Source organism: Rattus rattus, chromosome 9 (assembly GCF_011064425.1).
Source record: "Rattus rattus isolate New Zealand chromosome 9, Rrattus_CSIRO_v1, whole genome shotgun sequence".
NCBI classification, from domain to species: Eukaryota; Metazoa; Chordata; class Mammalia; order Rodentia; family Muridae; genus Rattus; species Rattus rattus.
In genome coordinates, this window is record NC_046162.1 from 73,223,115 (window position 1) to 73,244,776 (window position 21,662).

Genomic DNA, 21,662 nt, shown 5'->3' on the forward strand with positions numbered 1-21,662 from the left:
GCCTGGGCTGGCATTTGTGTTCTCTTAGGGTCTGTATGACATCAGTCCAGGATCTTCTGGCCTTCATAGTTTCTGGTTAAAAAGTCTGGTGTGATTCTGATAGGTCTGCCTTTTATATGTTACTTGACCTTTTTCCCTTACTGCTTTTAATATTCTTTCTTTATTTTGTGCGTTTGGTGTTTTGACTATTATGTGACGGGAGGTGTTTCTTTTCTGGTCCAATCTATTTGGAGTTCTGTAGGCTTCTTGTATGCCTATGGGTATCTCTTTTTTTAGGTTAGGGAAGTTTTCTTCTATGATTTTGTTGAAGATATGTACTGGTCCTTTGAGCTGGGAGTCTTCACTCTCTTCTATACCTATTATCCTTAGGTTTGATCTTCTCATTGAGTCCTGGATTTCCTATATGTTTTGGACCAGTAGCTTTTTCCGCTTTACATTATCTTTGACAGTTGAGTCAATGATTTCTATGGAATCTTCTGCTCCTGAGATTCTCTCTTCCATCTCTTTGTATTCTGTTGGTAAAGCTTGTATCTACAGCTCCTTGTCTCTTCTTTTTGGTTTTCTATATCCAGGGTTGTTTCCATGTGTTCTTTCTTGATTGCTTCTATTTCCATTTTTTAATTCCTTCCACTGTTTGATTGTGTTTTTTCCTGGAATTCTTTCAGGGATTTTTGTGTCTCTCTCTATGGGCTTCTACTTGTTTATTTATGTTTTCCTGAATTTTTCAGGCATTTTTTGTGATTCCTCTCTGTAGGCTTCTACTTGTTCTCTAAGGGAGTTCATCATGTCTTTCTTGAAGTTCTCCAGCATCATGGTCAAATATGATTTTGAATCTAGATCTTGCTATTCTGGTGTGTTTGGATATTCCATGTTTGTTTTGATGGGAGAATTGGGCTTCGATGGTGCCATGTAGTCTTGGTTTCTGTTGCTTGGGTTCCTGCGCTTGCCTCTTGCCATCAAATTATCTCTAGTGTTACTTTGTTCTGCTATTTCTGACAGTGGCTAAACTGTCCTATAGGCCTGTGTCAGGAGTGCTGTAGACCTGTTTTCTCTCTTTCAGTCAGTTATGGGGACAGAGTGTTCTGCTTTCAGGCGTGTAGTTTTTCCTTTCTACAGGTCTTCAGCTGTTCCTGTGGACCTGTGCCTTGAGTTCACCAGGCAGGTCACTTGCAGCAGAAAAGTTGGTCTTACCTGTGGTCCCGAGGCTCAAGTTCGCTCGCGGGGTGCTGCCCACGGGCTCTCCGCGGTGACAGCAACCAGGAAGATCTTCGCCGCCCCTTCCGGGAGCCTCAGTGCACCAGGGTTTCAGATGGATTCTGGTGCTTTCCTCTGGAATCAGTAATGTGTGCAGAGAGCAGTCTCTTCTGGTTTCGCAGGCGTGTCTGCCTCTCTGGAGGTTTAGCTCTCCCTCCCACGGGATTTGGGTGCAGAGAACTGTTTATCCGGTCTGTTTCCTTCAGGTTCCGGCGGTGTCTCAGGCAGGGCTCCTGCTGCTCCTGGGCCCTCCCCCACAGGAACCCAGAGGCCTTGTACAGTTTCCTCTTGGGCCAGGGATGTGGGCAGGGGTGGGCAGTGTTGGTGGTCTCTTCTGCTCTGCAGCCTCAGGAGTGCCCACCTGACCAGGCGGGAAGGTTTGTCTCCCACGGGGGCTGGGAGCAGAGAGCTGCTGCGGGCCAGGAGCCCCGGGTGTGGGACTTCCGGGAAACACAGGACGTGCCCGGTCCTAGAGGAATTCTGCCTCTGTTTGTCCCGATTCCACCAGGCAAGTCACTTGCAGCAGATAAGTTAGTCTTACCTGTGGTCCCGAGGCTCAAGTTCGCTCCCGGGGTGCTGCCCACGGGCTCTCCGCGGTGGCAGCAACCAGGAAGATCTTCGCCGCCCCTTCCGGGAGCCTCCGTGCACCAGGGTTTCAGATGGATTCTGGTGCTTTCCTCTGGAATCAGTAATGTGTGCAGAGAGCAGTCTCTTCTGGTTTCGCAGGCGTGTCTGCCTCTCTGAAGGTTTAGCTCTCCCTCCCACGGGATTTGGGTGCAGAGAACTGTTTATCCGGTCTGTTTCCTTCAGGTTCCGGCGGTGTCTCAGGCAGGGCTCCTGCTGCACCTGGGCTCTCCCCCACAGGAACCCAGAGGCCTTGTACAGTTTCCTCTTGGGTCAGGGATGTGGGCAGAGGTGGGCAGTGTTGGTGGTCTCTTCCGCTCTGCAGCCTCAGGAGTGCCCACCTGACCAGGCGGTAAGGTATCTCTCCCACGTGTTCTGGGAACAGAGAGCTGCTGCCGCTCCTCCTCAGTTTTATCTGAACTCACTCACGCCACTGTTGGTCCAAGGCTCTTGATTCTATTTACAAGTTTCCTTCCTAGCCAACACTTCTGTTCTAACAAGAACTGCTGTATGGCTGACTAACAAAAGGAACGTTTTAGAGGGAAGAATTCAGGGAAGAAACTGCAAAGATTCTCAAAATCCTCCCAGTGACTAAACTCAATCTGATGAAAATAGCCTGGATTAGAATATCTCTGGACATAATTTCCAAACATCTTGCTTTCTTGTAGTTTTAAAAAAATCTAAAGTTGAGTACAGTTTTATTTACTTATAACCCCACAATTTTGGAGGCAGAGGATGGACAATAAGGAATTCAAGGTTATCCTTCACAACAAGCATTTTTGAGGCAGGTCTGGGTTACAGAAAACTGTCTCAAAAGAGGAGACAAACAAACCAACCTGAACGACAACTGCAAGGGGGTGAAGGAGTTCTGGGTGATCTTAAGTCAGCAGGAAATGTCAGCCAAAGCCACAGTGTGCTGGGTGTAACGGCACAGTCTGCAATTCCAGCTGTGGCAGGTGAAGGCAGGAAGACCTGAAGTTCAAGGGCAGCCTCAACTGCATAGTGAACTCCACATCAGCCTGACCCACGTGAGACTCAAGAAACAACCAAACCAAATCCAACCCAACCCAGCCCAACCAAACCAAACCAAACCAAGTGTCACACCACACAGTAAGTACTATTTTGCATTCACTTTTAGGTGAAACAAAAGACAAATGACTTTTTTTTTTTTTTTTTTTTGGTTCTGAGGATGATATACACCACTGAGCTCTGTTTCCAGACTGCATAAAGAAACTAGAATCCTCTAACACTACTGGTGGGACTGTAAAATGGTGTGGATACTTTTGAAAACAGAGTGACAATTTTTCAAAATGTTAAGCCTAGTTACTATATGACCTGGAAATCCTATTAATTCTTGTTTTTATTTTTTGAGATGTGGTCTGACTATGTTACCTAGCCTGGCCCAAATTTGTGCCTTACACCATTGTGCTTAGTACATTAGGTATGTCTCTCTCTCTCTCTCTCTCTCTCTCTCTCTCTCTCTCTCTCTCTCTCTCTCGAATTGAAGCCAAATCTGGGTGTGGTGACTGCACACATCTGTAATCTCAACACTCAGGAGTAGGGAAATTTTTTTTTTTTTTTGGTTCTTTTTTTTTGGAGCTGGGGACTGAACCCAGGGCCTTGCGCTTCCTAGGCAAGCGCTCTACCACTGAGCTAAATCCCCAACCCAGGAGTAGGAAAATTATAAATTCTTGTATAGCATGGCTGTAGTAAGTTCCAGACCAACTAGCCAGGCCTACAGATTTAAAGAGAGACAGTAAGATAAAAATAGATAGATACAGACTGTCTAAACAAATATGTACCTTGTATTATAAATGTACTAAATGTTACTGGGTTGTAGATGTATTAAATGCTATGTTAAAGTAGCTAATTTTCTTAGCAATAATATTCACAGGGTTCATTCATATTCATTTCAAAAGTGGAGCATCTCAATTATTTTAATGAATGTATAAATAAAATATGGTATCCATACAATGGAATACTGTTTTATAATAAAATAAATAAGGTACTGATCTATTCTATATTAATAATCTATGAAAACACTATGAAGCCAGGCATAAGAGAATACATTATTATTTCTATTTATATGAAATATTTTGAAAAGTCAAATTTATGGGACAGAATGTAGAATGAGACATGACTTAAGGGGAACGAGGCTCATTTTTTTAGTGTGAATAAATACACTAATGGTGGTGATAATGGTACAATTCTGAGGACACTAAAACACATACACACACACACTTCTAACACTGGTGAATTTCATGTGGTACATATACCTCAAAAAGGCATCGAAACAAAAGAATTTAGAAGGCTCTGTAGCCAGTCCACTGCCGAGAATCATGGGTTTTTATCCTTTTCTCATCTTAAAGGCCATTAATGACATAAATACACCTTTTCTCAAACAAGCAAGGGAAATTTAGAACTGGAATAAGTGTCAGTTGGACTGCTGAGAAGTTCTGAGTGGAACTGGATATGGCCATGTCTACCTTCGACTCTACATGACCTCCAGCTGATAGAAACCCAGGCCTTCAGTCTGGGAGAAGCTCAAGCCTCTCAACAGCCTCTGCACCGAAAGGATCCTGTCAGCTGCAGCACCAGGACCAGCATCTGGTCGTCGTTCTTTAGCTCACAGACGTGTCATCACTCTACGCTGCACACCAGAGTGCTTACAGCTTGAACCACATACAGAGCCACTCTTATCGCAGACAGCCATGCTGTCTGCATCACCGTAAGGAACCTGTGCTCATGAGAGAAGTATGCAGTGTAAATGCAGGCGCTTACGTGCTGAAGTCACACTTGGTTAAATAACACCTCAGACTCTTCCTCCTTTACTGTGCTGTTTATTTATGGTGTATGAAGGCAAGCATCAATTTCATCTCTGCATCTTACCCCATGCAGATTGTGCGTTAGAAGTCCAACAGCTATCTCCTATCTAACACACTGACAATTATCTTAGTGTTTATGGATGTGGCAAACATTTATTACCTCCTTGAACCTGGATGCTTGTCTGCTGTATTAGTTGCGTTCTACTCATAGGAAGTACGATGACTGAGGATGGTCATTTTTGATACAGTGAATTGTTAGACAAGACAGTTATGCTTCAAATAAAGGACTCGTCACAGTGGGTTTCACTTCTATTCATGTGATGAACAAACTTTTCTGGCTGTGTGCTTATATACTGGGAAGAATTTGTGAGGCTCTTGGAGAACTGTTTAAGATACTTGGATTTTTTAAATTCCAAGTCAGGGAAGAACTTTGAGGGACCACAGGGGTTAGACCTATCAGAATTTTCTTCTTGTGTGGTAGAGTCTTGAGATGTGACCCCAGCTGACTTTAAAGTCTTGGGAGTACTCAGACTTAGCCTCCCTTGCTGGTTACATGTATGTCACTATTTCTGCCTGAGACTTATTTTTGCAGCCTGGCAGACTGAACATGGAGCTATGGCCTTCTGCATGCTAGGCAAGTGCTACTGAGCTACACTATCAACCCACAGGACTGGAACTGTCAAACACAGTGATAAACCATAACAGTAATAGTGAGTAATAGTGAACTGGGTGCTAAAAATGAGGTGAACAATTTCCTCTGATGCTTTCATGTGAACTATAAAGTTCTTGGAATATAATATATAATATATACAAATTTAAATATAAGATTTCTAACATATATGTATATATTGCTATTATATACAATATATGTAGATTACCTTAAAGATGTGTGCTTTGAGGATGTGATGTCCTAGTTCAATAGTCTGCTGTCGGTTTAGTTTTCCCTCTTGGCGGGAGAACCAGAAGGCAAGTAATGTGTGGCCACTCCTGCAAAGAAAGAGAGTCGTCTTAGAAATGTGATGCCTCAGTTTTGCCTTGATTCTTCATATCCATACCTCCAGTCATATCTCCAACAAAACTAGGCACCAGTAAGTTAGTATCTTGGGGAAGGACATTTGTTACTAGGTAATTAACATGGACATTACAAAAGCCATTTCTAGTTGGTTTGTTCCCATTCCTCGTACAGACAACATTAATTGATTTTCATTTTTATTGTTTGTCCTTTTTAGCAACCTTTCATCAGCGTTCCTCAGACTTTGTACTCCTTTCTTCTGTACTCTTACTGAACAAGCTCATCAGTTCTCACTGTAGTCACTATCTACAGTTCATATAGATTTTTCTCTATTTAGACCTCTCTGCCTACAGCCTCAGTTTGAGAGCTGTTTATTGGATATCTCCATTTGGAGTGTCTCTTCTTATAAGTCTTTTCTGGGCAGCCGTACAGTGGAATCTTTCTTTTTGAGGCCACCAGTAGACATGCATAATCTCCAATGCAGTATTTACCACGCTGTACATGCTTTCTCTTCTAGTAGACTGAGTTTCCTGATGGCATCCACTCCCCTATATATCTCTGATAACAAACTCCTAATCGTTTAGGAGTCTCAACTCCTTGGATATTGTCATATCTGCCCATGATGTTCAGAACTGCCTCCTTGGCCCAAATTATGTGATCAGCTGGCCTGAGGACAAAGTCAAAAGCAGGGCTAGTCTAAAAAGTACTAGCAAAATTGAGCCTGAGCCCCGACTGTGTAGCATCTAAACTGTTCTAATTTTGGGTTACTTTAAGTAAAGCAATCATTTATTGCTGTTTAGTACATTCATATTAGAGTCTTGTGTTCTGTCCTAGCTCAAAAGCTTCCCAATGATAATTTTTAAGTGTTAATCACCCCTGCCCCCAACACACAAAATTATATGTGATGCTAAAAAGCAAACCTAGGGCTACTTTGCCACTGAGCTACATTCCTAGTCCAGTGATTTCCTTCTTTCCTTTTTTTCTTTGTTTATTTCTGTTGATATAAAATCTCGTGAGGCTGGACAGACCCATGGCTCCAGCTGCATATGTAGCAGAGTATGGACCTTGTTGGACACTGATGGGAGGAGAAGCCCTTGGTCCTGCCAAGGCTGGACCTCCTAGTATAGGGGAAGGTCAGAGTGGGGGAACAGGAAGGGCTGGTTAGGGAGGGGGAACACACTTATAGAAGAAGGGGAAGGGGATGGGATAGGGGACTGATGGATGGGAAACTAGGAAAAGGAATGACATTTGAAATGTAAATAAAAAATATCCAATAAAAAAGACTTCATGTAGCCTAAGCCTCATTTTTAATTTTTAAATGTATGGATGCATACATGTATGCAAGTAAAGGCCAGAGAACAACAAGTAGGTGTCACTTCTCTTCTGCCATGTAAGTCTAGGTGATTAAACTCAGGTCATCCATCAGGTTTGGCAACAAACACCTTTACCCTGTGGCCATCTCATCAGTTCAACCTTAAACTTCTGATCCTGCCTCTGTCTCCTGAGCCCTGCACAGAGGTGGGCACTAGCATACCTAGTTTATGTGATGTGGGGGAATCAACCCAAACTTCCCTACAAACTAGGCGAGTACTTTACCAACTGAGCTATATCCCCAGGCAATATATTCTTTTTTTTTTTTTTCTTTTTTCTTGTTTTTGGAGCTGGGGACCGAACCCAGGGCATTGCGCTTTCTAGGCAAGCGCTCTACCACTGAGCTAAATCCCCAACCCCCTCAATATATTCTTTTAAGGGTCAATATATGTTTATGTGGTATATGTGAATCATGTATGTATGTATGTATGTATGTATGTATGTATGTATGTACGTATGTATGTATGTATTTCTATTTACATTATTGAAAGAAAAATCTAGATCACTATGTTCTTCATAATACCCAATGCATCCTGCTTCATGTAAAAATGTTCACAATACTTTAAGACAGAAAACTGGACATTAGGGTCTTGGCAGAAGGTATCTGCCACCATGTTTGATGAGCTGAGCTCCATCCCTAGAATCTATTTGGTAGAAGGAGAATCATCAATTTCTGCAAGGTGTTCTCTCATCCCATGAGAACTGTGATATAATCGTGCACCCTAAATAAATAGAGTGAAACAGACAGACAGAACAGCAGCAGAAAACTTGAACTGTTTAATTAAAAAAAGGTCAGTATCTGGGCATAACGACATACACCTTAATAGACAAAAACAATCACGTGTTGGGGGCCTGTGATGCGACAGCCTGGCCTGTGATATACAGCAAGATGGTCTCAAAATAAACCAACAAACAACAAAACTTGTCAAGCAAACAAAAACAAAACAAGGTGGAAGGGAGTACACTACGTAATCTTCCTTCTTCTCCTTTCCCTCCATCCTTTTGAGCCTGGAGACCATGTGGTGGGTCAGCTTCACATTATAGATATAAACTGTGCCAGAGTCTTCACATTATAGATATAAACTGTGCCAGAGTCTTCATTTCAGTAAGATTTTGAAAGAAATCCCAAATTTGTCTTCACAGAATTTCTAAACTATATGGACGCTAGGTTACCTTGTTTAACCATGCAAGGTTAATCACATAGGAAAGAAATGCTTTAGCTGGAAGAATGCCCAGACAGGCTTAATGTGTGTGGAGTCTTCACTATCATCCTGAGGTCTGAGCACAGCGCTTTCACACTTCCATCATCTGAGATGCCCCCTGAACTCTCACAGGTAAGACACTGAAGACCCCATTTTGCTGTCAGTCTGGTGTAGCAGAGCTAGGGAAGTGAGATGTAAGGGAGGCAGAGGCCTCAGCACTCCATCCGGCTAGTAACAGCAGTTACTGGAGCTTTCCTGGTATGAGTGACTCATCCATGACTGTACAATCGTGGCGGCAGCTCCTGGATGCAGGCCTCTGATTTACCTCTTAGGCCTTAAGAGTCATGCATGAGAATCCTTGTTTACTGGGATTAAAAGGTAACAAAAAAGCCTGTGTGGACAGTGAATGAGAATTTCGGTCAGGACACAGAATTGGCTTTGTCCTAGTGATGTCTTTTATTTATACTATGGTACTTGAATTTCTCCAGTCTATCTGCACCTCGAGATAACAGTGTTTGTTACTGCTGCCATTGTCTGGGCACTGAGTATATGAATAGCTTGCAAGACAGGTGAGACGAGGGTGACATTGTCATTCATTTCTTTTTGAATAGAAACATGGCAGATTTTTATTAAAAAAAAAAAGACATTGCTGGCCTTGTATCTGTAATTCTACTAAGCATTCAAGAGGCTGAAGCAGGAGGATTATAAATATAAGATGTTAATCTTCTTGGCTTCTAGTTCTCTAACATCATTGGTAGCATTTTTAGTTGTGAAGTAATGTGATTTTTTTTAACTAATATTTTTCTACTGTTATTTTTCCCTTCCAGCATTAGACCTTATTTGGGGTCTTATTGAAGTTATCTCCTTGGGAGTTATACTATACTGGGATCCCACAGTGAAATTAACAAAAATTTTAAAATTTACCTTTAAAGTAAAAACAGGCTGGATGGTGGTGGCTCATGGTTTTAGTCCCAAAATATGGGAGGCAGAGACAGGCAGATCTCTGAGTTTGAGACCAGCCTGGTTTACAGAGAGAGTTCAGGACAGCCTGGGCTACATAGGGAAACCCTGTCTCAAAAAATCAAAACTAAACATCATCACACTTCAAAAACAACAAAACAAAGAACCCAATGAGAGACTCTACAACAACAACAACAGAAACCCAACTCCGACTCTCTTGATAACGGACAATATGCAGGTACTTTCCTCATATCTCTTGATACTGGACAATATGCAGGTACTTTTCTCATTTCTCTTGATAACGGACAATATGCAGGTACTTTCCTCATATCTCTTGATACTGGACAATATGCAGGTACTTTTCTCATTTCTCTTGATACTGGACAATATGCAGGTACTTTTCTCATTTCTCTTGATAACTGGACAATATGCAGGTACTTTTCTCATTTCTCTTGATAACGGACAATATGCAGGTACTCTTCTCATATCTCTTGATAACTGGACAATATGCAGGTACTTTCCTCATTTCTTTCCGTGATCTTTCCTTCTTTTCCTCCTTGGCAGTTCTTATCTCCTGGTTTCAACTTTCACCCCAATGTACATGACTCCCATAGAGACATCTCAAATATGGAAGATTTACCTTTGTTTCTCTAGCTGCCTGCTGGCCCTCTCTACCTCCATTACTGTCAAATAAAAGTCATCCTTTGAAGTTGGAGCTTTTCCTTTAAAACAAAGACTTTAAGACTAATTTTTCCTCCCAAACATGGCTAGATAGGCATAAAACCAAGTACCACTTTTCCTCCTTTAACTTCCTCACCTAGGTAAGTGTTAAAAGAAGCATGGTTTCCATCTGTATTCCAGTGTCTACTCTTTGGCCCATCCTAATAATATACTGCAAAAGTTCATCAAAATCTTGCTAAAAATTCTTCAAAGATTTATACTTCCTTAAGTATTCCCTTTTAAAACTCTGCTCCAATTAGCTTCGATTGTCAACTAGACTTATCCTGGAGTCACTTGAAAGCAGGGCCTCAATTTAGAAGCTGGCTGGCCCATGCTGGCCTGTATGTCTGCGGGTAGCGGTGGTGTTGTCTTGATTACTGCTTCTCTGGCTGCCTGCTGGTTCTTTCTGCCTTCACCACTGGCTAATGAAAAGTCATCGTTTGAAGTTGTCTTGATGCAGGAGGGCCTAAGGCAAGTGGCTTGAACTGTGTAAGGAAACCTTGCTGAGTATAAGCCAGCATTCAAGCCTTCTAGCAAGGAGCACTCTTCCCAGGTTCCTGCTGTACATCCTTGGATGTGTTTCTTGGTCACAGGGAATACTGTGTGGAACAGCAAGCAGGCTTACTTTCAAGTTCCTTCTCAGAATTCCCTCATGATGGACTAACCTGGAAGCTGAAAGAAATCCTTTCTTTCCTAAGACGAGTATTTCTCACAGAAGCAGAATGAAACTAGAACAAATTCTTAGCATGTTATTCAAAGAATATTCAAAGACTGTTCTCAACCAGGCTTTCTACTAATCTCTATCGGGAATAGAAACCATGTTTTTCACATAACTACTCCTGAGCAATTAACAGTAACACTTTAGGACTTGTATTTTAGTTTTCAAAATAACAATTTCTAGAGTATTATAAGCATAGGAGTAATGTTACTTCTCTCATTCAGTAGACCATGAAAAAGAACCCACCAGTATAAAAGACATTTCTTTGTACAGTCTTTTTTTTTTGTTTTTGTTTTTGAGACAGGGGTTCTCTATATAGCCCTTGCTGTCTTGGAACTTGATCTGTAGACTAAGCTGACTTTGAACGCACAGAGATCCATGTTTCTACCTTCCAAGAACACTGAATTATCAACATAATTAAAATCATCAATCATTTATGTTGACAAATTTGGATGTACTTACTTTATTTATGTGTATGCATGTGTGCCTACATGAGTTTATGTGTACTGTGTGCCTACAGAGGACAGATGGTGTCCAAGTCCTTGGGGCTAGAGTTACAGGTCATTATGAGCTGCTCAATGTGGATGCTGACAACCAAACCTGGGCCTTCTTTAAGAGCAGTAAGCATTCATTCTTAACTGCTAAGCCATGTCTTCAGCCCAATGTCAACACTTTCTAACTAGCATTTTGGGAAACAGTGAACTAAGAAATCAAGCAGCGCTAACTCTATTAAGTATGATTTTAGTTATGACCAAACAAAAAGTATACCTTCTCTCTAATTGAAAATTATGGCAATCAAGTTCTACTTTAATATAGGTTCAAAAGACTATGTATGGGTCGGGGTGGGGGTGGTGATCTCCGACTTGTGAGTTTCTACTCTAAGCCTCCTGAGTGCTAGGATTACAGCAATAACCCACCATGATGCCTGTTTTTTTGATTTTAGATAGTTTAGGAGACAAGCAATCACAGGTCAGTGTTCAGGATTGTCCCTCCCACCCCACCCACACTTTCTTTTCTTTTTCCTGGATACACATGAGTTAACAGGATGGTGGGAGAGGCAGGCCGTTTTCTGTTCTCACTTGCAGGCATCAGGAGCCCCTTGATGCATATTACTGAAGACAAAACAAACTCACCCTTGTGACTCTGAGTCACAAGGAACTTCTGTCATTTGATGACGTGGTTTTCTATGCCTAAGAGTTCAGAGAAAAACCCTTTCTAAAGTAAGAATCAGTCTGTCTCATCCCTATTTAATTGTTTAATACATTATTACAATGGCACTGTATTTGGTTTTCTTATATATTTTCACTTAGCACTCCAAGGAGATACGTAGTCTTGAAGTTTTTATTTGTAGAACTGAAATAGCAACAAGTGAATCTAAATAGTTAAGGCATGGGTGTTTGCTCATCATTGCAACACTGGTGAGTTATGCGTAGGTGTATTAATTTTCTTAGCTTTTATGGTGACAAACTCAATAGACTTTAAATGTTTCAGAGAAACAAGACTTGGATGCTTTGACATTCGGTATGATGGTCAGATATGACAAAATGCTATAGCTAGAGCCAGCTGGGGACATACTTATTTTGCTATGTGTTGAACAGTACAGAGTGTTATAGAATGCTTTTATATTATAGAGGCAAATGTAGAGAACTAGGGAGACCTACTGAGGTAGGACTGCTGAGCTGGCTGTTGCCTACAAGATTATGCTTTCCTCCCACAGCCAAGACTTGTTCTTGGGAAGTGGCTTTGCATTCAACAATGAGTGAGAAGGGGAAATCAAATGACAGAGTTATGCTTAATGCAATGTGGAGAGAAATGATATTCATAAATTTAGATTTGGCCCAGAAAAATTTGGCCCTGTGCTTTATCTGTCTTCTCCACTCTGCTAGCAGATATCCCTGAACAGTGTGTTAAAAAATGGCATAGTCGCAAGGCCCTGGGTTCGGTCCCCAGCTCCGGAAAAAAAAAAAAAAAAAATGGCATAGTCTCTATTAGACCAGTTCCCCCAAAAACTGTAGAATAGACCTCGTCCAACCACATAGTACCTCTGGATATTTGTGAATGAAAAATAAATTTCTACTGGGAAACCCTGAGATTTTAGCTTTTATTTTAGCAGTTATCAGTATCTATAGTGTAAAATTGTGGAGAGACTGAATATAGAGGGATGGACAGACAGAGAAAGCAGGAGTAGAAATGGACTTGAGATTTCAATGTCAGTGAAATAAGTGGAAACTGAAACACTATCTTCCTATGTTAGGTTTCTGGAAACAAGCTGAAATCATACCTTACAGAAGGAGACTGTCATAGGATCAGAAGAGGAGGTCTTGTGCTTTATGACAGTGGCCATTTTCTACCACTATTAACCGATCAATACAAAAGGCTCCCTACGCCTAATAACTGCCACTTATTCCTGCAAACACAAAACCATTTTTTTGAATCACAAGACAGCTAACACACAGGAACGACACCATGGCAGCACTAACAGGTTCTCTTCCACAGACCACCAGAAATAAAAGGTAAGGAGGGAAGTTGCTTCAAATGACTGTTCCTCCTGTGCGTGGTCTCTGTGATCACAAAACAGTAATTCACAGGATGGTACGTAAAGCACTATTTTCAGTAAGAGGCAATCATTGTTTTGGGCACCAAGGAGCCAGTGCTTTTGCTAAGGACCCCGCCCCCCCCATGCCTTTGCCTGCCTCACTTCCTATCAGCTGTAAGAAGACAAAGGTGTCACCTCCCTCCGAGTATACCCTGTACCTACCGAGCCTTAGTAGAAGTATAATGGAAGAATTGAAAAGAATTTCATGTTCACTTGTTCTGATTAGCTAAGCCAACATTATATCCTTGGGCAGGAAGGAATCTTAAGTTGCCTTTCTGATAGTCAGATTCACAATCTGTTTCTTTTTTTTTCAGAACCTACTTTTCACTGGTATATAAACATTGACACTGACCATATTCCCTAATTTTTTCTCTAGCAGTTTCAGGGCAGCATGTCTTATGTTGAGGTTCTTGATCCATTTAAGATTAAGTTTTGCAGGGAGAGATAAGGATCTAATTTCATTCTTCTGAATGCTGAAATCCATGTTTCCTAACAGTGTTTGTTGAAAATTCTGTCTTTTCTCCGATATGCATCTTTGCAAAAAATCAGGTAGCTGTAGTTGTATGGAATTATACTTGGATCCCCTGTTTGATTCCATCGACCTATCTATGTCTGTTTTTGTGTTGGTACCACAATGGGTTTTTACTACCACAGCCCTGCAGTATAATTAAAATCAGGTACAGTGACAGCTCCTGCAGAATCCCTTTTGTTCAACACTGGTTTGACTGTCCTTTGTCTTTTGTGTTTCTATATAAGTTTTGAACTTTTTGAATTTGTGAGACACAATATTGGAATTTTTATTAATAGCATAAATCTATCAGCTGCTTTTCCACAAGATTAATTCTTCTGATTAATGAACACAGGGATCTTTCTTCCCATTTCCTAGTGTCTGTCTCAATTTCTTTCTTTAGTGTCTTAAGGTTTTCATTGTAGAGGGAGGTCTTTTATTTCTTTGGTTAGATTTATTAAAAAGTAGCTTACTATTTTTTGTAGTTACTATGAATGGAATTGTTGCCTGATTTTTTTTTTTAGTATGTTTGTCACTGGTACACAGGAAAACTACTGATTTTTGGAGTTAAATATGAATGCTGCTACTTTGCTTAAAGTATTTATAAACTCAAAAAAGTTTTATTTTTATGTGTGTTTTTAGTCTTTAGAGTCTCTTATATAGAATAATATCTGCAAATAGAGATACTTTAACTTTCCTATTTGTAATCCATTTTATTCCCTTCTATTGCTTCAGCATTTCAAGCTCTATATTGAGAAGTGGAAATAGTGAACACTCCTATCTTGTTCCTGATCTTAGTGGAAAAGCTTTGAGTTGTCTGCCATTTAGCGTGATGGTGACTGCAGGCTTATAGCGTGATGGTGACTGTAGGCTTCTAGCCTTTATTATGTTGAGGTGTGCTTCTCCGTCCCTAGCCTTGACATGACTTATGAAGAGATGCCAAAGACATTTGTCACGGTGCCAAAGACATTTTCTCTGCTTACTGAGATGATCAAGAGATTTCTGCCATTGAGTCCATTTATGAGACGTATTTCATGTATTGATTTACACATGGAATAAAGTTAAGTTAGTTATGATGAATGACCTTTTTGATGTGACCCAGAATTTGGTTTGTATTTGAGAATTTTTGCATGTATGTTCACCACTGAGATTGGTTTGTAATTTTTTAAAGTTTTTATTTTGTCTTTGTATCAGATTATACTGGTTTTATAAAAAGCGTTTGGAAGCCTTTCTTCACTTTCTATTAAAAACTTTTATGTGTATAGGTGTCCCATTTGCATGAATATCTGTTCACCACATGTATATCTGGTCTCCAAGGAGGTCAGAAGAGGCCACTAAATTCTCTGGAACTGGAATAATGGACAGCTATGAGCTGCCCTGTAGGTTCTATGAATGAAACCCCGGATCTCTGCAAGAGCAACATATGCTTTTAACTGCTGAGCTATCTCTCCAACCCCTTTGTTTTCTATTATATAGAATAATTTGAGTAGTACTGCTGTTAGCTATAGTTAAATTTACATAAGAGATGGGGCAGGAGCTTGTGAGTCCTCATCTCAAATTGAGAAGCCACTGATAGTTGCTAGTTGCTGAGGAAGACACATTTTTTTCTTTGGGGAAGTTGTCACTAGCAGATTGCATGTGCTCCAGTGATGGCTCCACATTCATGTGTGCAGGGACAGAACTAATGAGTTTAGTGGAATACTAAGAAGAGATGGGAAGGATAGAGAGATGAAGGGAGGGAGGATGACATGAAGCTGGGAAGAGGGAAGGCTGGAGGAACCTAGACGAGATGGAAGGAGGAAGTTGGGAATAGATAATTGAAAATAGATATATACTGTATATATATGTAGAATTCTCAAAGGATAAATAGAATTATAAACAAGTAAATAACAATAATGTGGTTTAAAAATACAAAAGCTAGGGGGTAAGTTGGTATTCTGATGCATGTATATGTGATGTTTTAACTATGTCAGATATATTTATTTTCCTCATGGTAAAACTTCTAAACCTTTTTAACATTTTTTCCCTTAGGAATCAGATGTATTTACATTGTGGACCTGGGATATATTTATACAGCAAGAGATATTCAAATCTACCTGGATTCCAACTCCATCCAGTAGTGAGTCAACATCTAGACAGGGGGAAAGCTGTTTTTGGCAGTATAGGTTTGGAAAGTGCACTCTGAAATAAGGTTACCCATTGCCACCATCACCGTCTTCTTCCCAGTCTTTTGTGGGTTGTCCACTTTGGTTGTCCATGAGGCTCTCAGGTCTGTGGGGACTCCTCAACCTGGGAGTGGACAGGTGCCACAACTCACAGTGCTCATTCTCAGAAGCCTTGTTTGTAAGTTTCTCCTTCATGTCCTTCTGGCTCCTTTTGTGCTAGCTGTTACCCAGCACCATCTGGCTTGGTGGCCAGTGGATCAGCTGGCACAACTACTCATAGAATATCTGATACCATGTAGAGGCATAGCCAGCCCACCACGGGAGTACTCCCAGGGCTATAGTGGGTCTATTTATGGCAGAAGAGAAGCTATTTACTTCCTAAGAAAAATCCACAGACATCACCTTACACAGGCTCTCGGGGGTACACAGGGAATTCTTAGTCCCATAGAGTTAAAAGGATTAATCTTGGTTTTCTCTCTGAGTTCTTCTTCTGTCAACTTTGAATGTACCCAGTAGAACTGGAAATCAGTCTGACATGCATCGAAAGGGTGTCCCTACCAACACATCACATTCAAAACATAGTCGGTCTGGTTCACCTCACTGTAAATGCAGTTCAAAATGGTGCAGTCTTTGGTTGTCGTGGAGTTTCTCCTGTTGCCTCCTGGCAGAAGTGGGAGAAAACCTATTGACACAGTAGCTACTCTTGGTGTAGGTACTAGTTGAACCCCTGGAGGTCACAATAAGGGCTCTCTTCCTAACAGAATACACAATCACAGTCCACTCTTGCCCCAAATCTGAAGGGACATCAATTAAGCACTCAGAAAGCTAATCAATTGATTAGCACAGTGTTTTGGTAACTTCTTGCCAGAGTCGATGTCTATTTCCTCTTTATTTTTCTTACCATCGTTCCTACTCTCCATCCCTGTCCAGTCATCTTCAGTCAGTCTTCTGGCATGGTTCACATAGTCCACATGCTTGGATTTCTATAGTTCTAGCAACTGGTGGAGCTGCTCACTTTTCTCCCAGGAAGTGTACTTGGATTTGTATTTGGTCAGGTGAAGCTATGGGATGCTGTGCTATTCCATTCTTGAGACACAGAAAAGCTACTAGCTAGGGCTTGACTCAGTTCTTATATCTTCTCACACCAAGGTGCCACTCAGGCATGCTGTTCCCTTTAACCTTTTGGAAATGTACAGTACATTGTTATTTCTATTGTCACTCTACTACAAAATAGCACACCAGAACTATATGCTTGTAAGTGAGATTAACACTCATTGACATTCTTTTCTGCCCATTACTTTGAGCTTGGCTTTTCACTTTTCATCCATGAGTTGCAAAGGACGTTATGCAATTTTTTTCCTCTGGCCAAATAGCAAGTACCTCGGTGTCCATGTATACCACAACTTCCTTATCTGTCAGCTCAGGTTGCTTGCATTCCTTGGGTATTGTGAATACTGTTGCAATGAACATAGGAGTGCAGGTATCTCATCAACCAGGCAATTTGTTTTCCTTTGGATATAGAACCGGTAGTGAGATGTGGGATTGTCTAGCAATTCCACTTTTAAGCTTCTGAGGATCTTCCTAACCTTTTCTTTTCTTTTCTTTTCTTTTCTTTTCTTTTCTTTTCTTTCTTTCTTTCTTTCTTTCTTTCTTTCTTTCTTTCTTTCTTTCTTTCTTTCTTTCTTTCTTTTCTTTCTTTCTTTCTTTCTTTTTTTTTTCCGGAGCTGGGACCGAACCCAGGGCCTTGCGCTTGCTAGGCAAGCACTCTACCACTGAGCCAAATCCCCAACCCCCTAAACTTTTCTATAGTGGTTGTTGAGTTATATTCCTATCAACCATGAATAAAGGTTATCTTTTCTCCACATCCTTACTAGCATTTCTTACCTTCGGGCTTTTTTGGGCCACTCTTGTTGGGTAAGGTGATGGTGATGATTCACTGCAATTTTGAGTGCATTTCCCTGATAGTCATTGTTGAGCATTTTCTGATACACCTGCCAGTCAGCTGTATGCTTGCTTGCTTGCTTGCTTGTTTGTTTGTTTATTTATTTATTTAGAATTACCTATTTCAGTCTATTGTCCATTTTGAAACCAGTTACTGTTTTTTTTTTTTTGTTATTGAATTTTCTGTTGGATATGATTAGATGCAGATATGTGAAAACCTAGTGACCTGGAATTAGAAGTAAAGTCTACCAAAGATATATCCTTTTAGAAATGAGTAAAACTGCATATGTAAACAGTCAATCTACATAGGGATTTGGTGCTTTCTCCTGCATTTCTTCACCTTGTTCTAGGGCCTTTTTGTTTTACAAATGCATTACTGCTCTAGATTGGACATCTCAGGGGCCAATGATGAGGTCTTCAGGCAGTTGGTGGGGTTTTTAATGAGGCAGCAAAGCTATGACTTTACTGGACTGGCATAATCTGAAGTACCAGTAGCCATAGAAAAGTGGTCAAGTTCTTTCACAGCCCTCTGTGTCCCTCACTCTTTTTTTTTTTATACATTTAGCACTGTACTTTAAACTATGGCTAGTTATGAGTGAGTCTATTAAATTCACTAAACCATAATTCCTTCCTTGTTCTTACTTACACTTGTATACCTACAGTACCTAACTCTGCATCTCAAAGACATTATTTAATAAACGCTTATTGATGCTTGTGGAATGCATGCTTTTAGTTATTCCTGGAGCAAGGTAGTAAGTAACAGAGTGAGCAAAAGTACATTATCTGTGGAGCTTTGAGAGGAGGGTTCTAAATATTTTATGTGATGGGGTTGGCATTAGTAGTACTTATATGTTTTTCGGTTATTAACTCATCATTAAAAATTTGCAATGTGCCAGGCAGGGAGTAAAATGGCACTTTAGGGAGGCAAAGGTGAGTCAGAAAGTTATTGACCCTACTGAGGCTAGGGGGAAAGCGGACAATAAATAATTGCCAGTAAGTTAATAAACTGTAACACACGTAAGGAGGGAAATAAAAAGGTTACTAAGGACTCGGACAGAATCCAGGAGGGACTTACTTAGTAATGTGAGAGAAGTCTCTTTCAGGAGGTGGTCTATAAGCTAAAGTCTGAAGGGACAATAAGAGGTGTCACTATGAAATGAGACAAGGGATACTGTTCAATGCAAAGGTTTAGAGGAGAGAAAGAAACTTCTAAAAAGTGGAAGAAAATTGTATAAAGAATGAATGAGCTTAACTTAAAGGCAAGCAGAGGCCATCTACACATACAGGACTTTGGTTTTATTCTGATCTTAAGAAAAGGCACTGAAGGGTTTCCAGAAACAGACACATGGTATGAACTGTGTTTGAAAAAAAAAAAAAAGAACTGCTCTGGCTGCTGGTGCATAGTCTGGAGGAGGGCAATTGGGAGACCAGGGCGTGGCCAGTGGGGATAAAAATAAATGGGTACTTACAAATCAATTTCAGGACTTAGAACCAATTAGATATGCTGATGGCTTCAGTAAATGAAAATCTCACAGCTGTGGGTTCTTATAGTTAAAAGGGTAAAAAGCTATTAGTGTTGACTTTGGCTAAATGAGTTTTATCTGTTTCTGAAGTCTCTAGAGATAGTGGAGTGAATTACTCTACACACACACACACACACACACACACACACACACACACACACACACAAAAGACGTGTTGTCAAGTTTCACTAAGCTGGCAATAACTCCTACTGATTGTTGTGTTATCAAATCCTGGTTTGACAGCTTCTGGGGTTCTTTGATTCAGTTAGTGTTGTTTAGAGGCTCGTTAGTAGGATAAAAAATTTCTTATGCTATTTTTGGTGTAGATATGTATGTATGCATGTGCATGTATTTGTGTAGGTGTCTAAGTGTTCATGGGGGTGCACACATATGTGTGCATACTTCTGTCTCAGTGGGAGGGACCTGGGTGGGCTGGCTGGATATTGAGCTCCAGGAATCATTCTTCCTGCACTCCCCCAGAGCTGGAGAGCATATGTCAGCAGCTTGACAGCACACCTAAAAGCTCTAGAACAAAAAGAAGCAAATACACCCAGGAGGAGTAGAAGGCAGGAAATAATCAAACTCAGAGCCAAAATCAACCAAGTAGAAACAAAAAGGACCATAGAAAGAATCAACAGAACCAAAAGTTGGTTCTTTGAGAAAATCAACAAGATAGATAAACCCTTAGCCAGACTAACGAGAGGACACAGAGAGTGTGTCCAAATTAACAAAATCAGAAATGAAAAGGGAGACATAACTACAGATTCAGAGGAAATTCAAAAAATCATCAGATCTTACTATAAAAGCCTATATTCAACAAAACTTGAAAATCTGCAGGAAATGGACAATTTCCTAGACAGATACCAAATACCGAAGTTAAATCAGGAACAGATAAACCAGTTAAATAACCCCATAACTCCTAAGGAAATAGAAGAAGTCATTAAAGGTCTCCCCAACCAAAAAGAGCCCAGGTCCAGACGGGTTTAGTGCAGAATTCTATCAGACCTTCATAGAAGACCCGTACCAATATTATCCAAACTATTCCACAAAATTGAAACAGATGGAGCACTACCGAATTCCTTCTATGAAGCCACAATTACTCTTATACCTAAACCACATAAAAAGACCCAACAAAGAAAGAGAACTTCAGACCAATTTCCCTTATGAATATCGATGCAAAAATACTCAATAAAATTCTGGCAAACCAAATCCAAGAGCACATCAAAACAATCATCCACCATGATCAAGTAGGCTTCATCCCAGGCATGCAGGGATGGTTTAATATACGGAAAACCATCAACGTGATCCATTATATAAACAAACTGAAAGAGCAAAACCACATGATCATTTCATTAGATGCTGAGAAAGCATTTGACAAAATTCAACACCCCTTCATGATAAAAGTCCTGGAAAGAATAGGAATTCAAGGCCCATACCTAAACATAGTAAAAGCCATATACAGCAAACCAGTTGCTAACATTAAACTAAATGGAGAGAAACTTGAAGCAATCCCACTAAAATCAGGGACTAGACAAGGCTGCCCACTCTCTCCCTACTTATTCAATATAGTTCTTGAAGTTCTAGCCAGAGCAATCAGACAACAAAAGGAGGTCAAGGGGATACAGATCGGAAAAGAAGAAGTCAAAATATCACTATTTGCAGATGATATGATAGTATATTTAAGTGATCCCAAAAGTTCCACCAGAGAACTACTAAAGCTGATAAACAACTTCAGCAAAGTGGCTGGGTATAAAATTAACTCAAATAAATCAGTAGCCTTCCTCTACACAAAAGAGAAACAGGTCGAGAAAGAAATTAGGGAAATGACACCCTTCATAATAGACCCAAATAATATAAAGTACCTCGGTGTGACTTTAACCAAGCAAGGGAAAGATCTGTACAATAAGAACTTCAAGACTCTGAAGAAAGAAATTGAAGAAGATCTCAGAAGATGGAAAGATCTCCCATGCTCATGGATTGGCAGGATTAATATAGTAAAAATGGCCATTCTACCAAAGCGATCTACAGATTCAATGCAATCCCCATCAAAATACCAATCCAATTCTTCAAAGAGTTAGACAGAACAATTTGCAAATTCATCTGGAATAACAAAAACCCAGGATAGCTAAAACTATCCTCAACAATAAAAGGACTTCAGGGGGAATCACTATCCCAGAACTCAAGCAGTATTATAGAGCAATAGTGATAAAAACTGCATGGTATTAGTACAGAGACAGACAGAT

At 40.4% G+C, this 21,662-nt stretch overlaps 1 protein-coding gene and 1 pseudogene across 7 annotated transcripts in view; both read right to left on the reverse strand.

The window, feature by feature from the left end:
* The window catches only part of Tanc2 (tetratricopeptide repeat, ankyrin repeat and coiled-coil containing 2), a 325,356-nt gene that overhangs the window by 40,862 nt on the left and 262,832 nt on the right, over positions 1–21,662 (reverse strand). For all 7 annotated transcript variants that reach the window (XM_032914256.1, XM_032914255.1, XM_032914254.1 and 4 more), the window contains one exon: positions 5,582–5,690. In XM_032914256.1, coding sequence (XP_032770147.1) covers positions 5,582–5,690 — 109 coding nt within the window. The remainder of the gene's footprint in view (positions 1–5,581; positions 5,691–21,662) is intronic.
* LOC116910412 lies at positions 15,778–17,084 on the reverse strand (annotated as a pseudogene).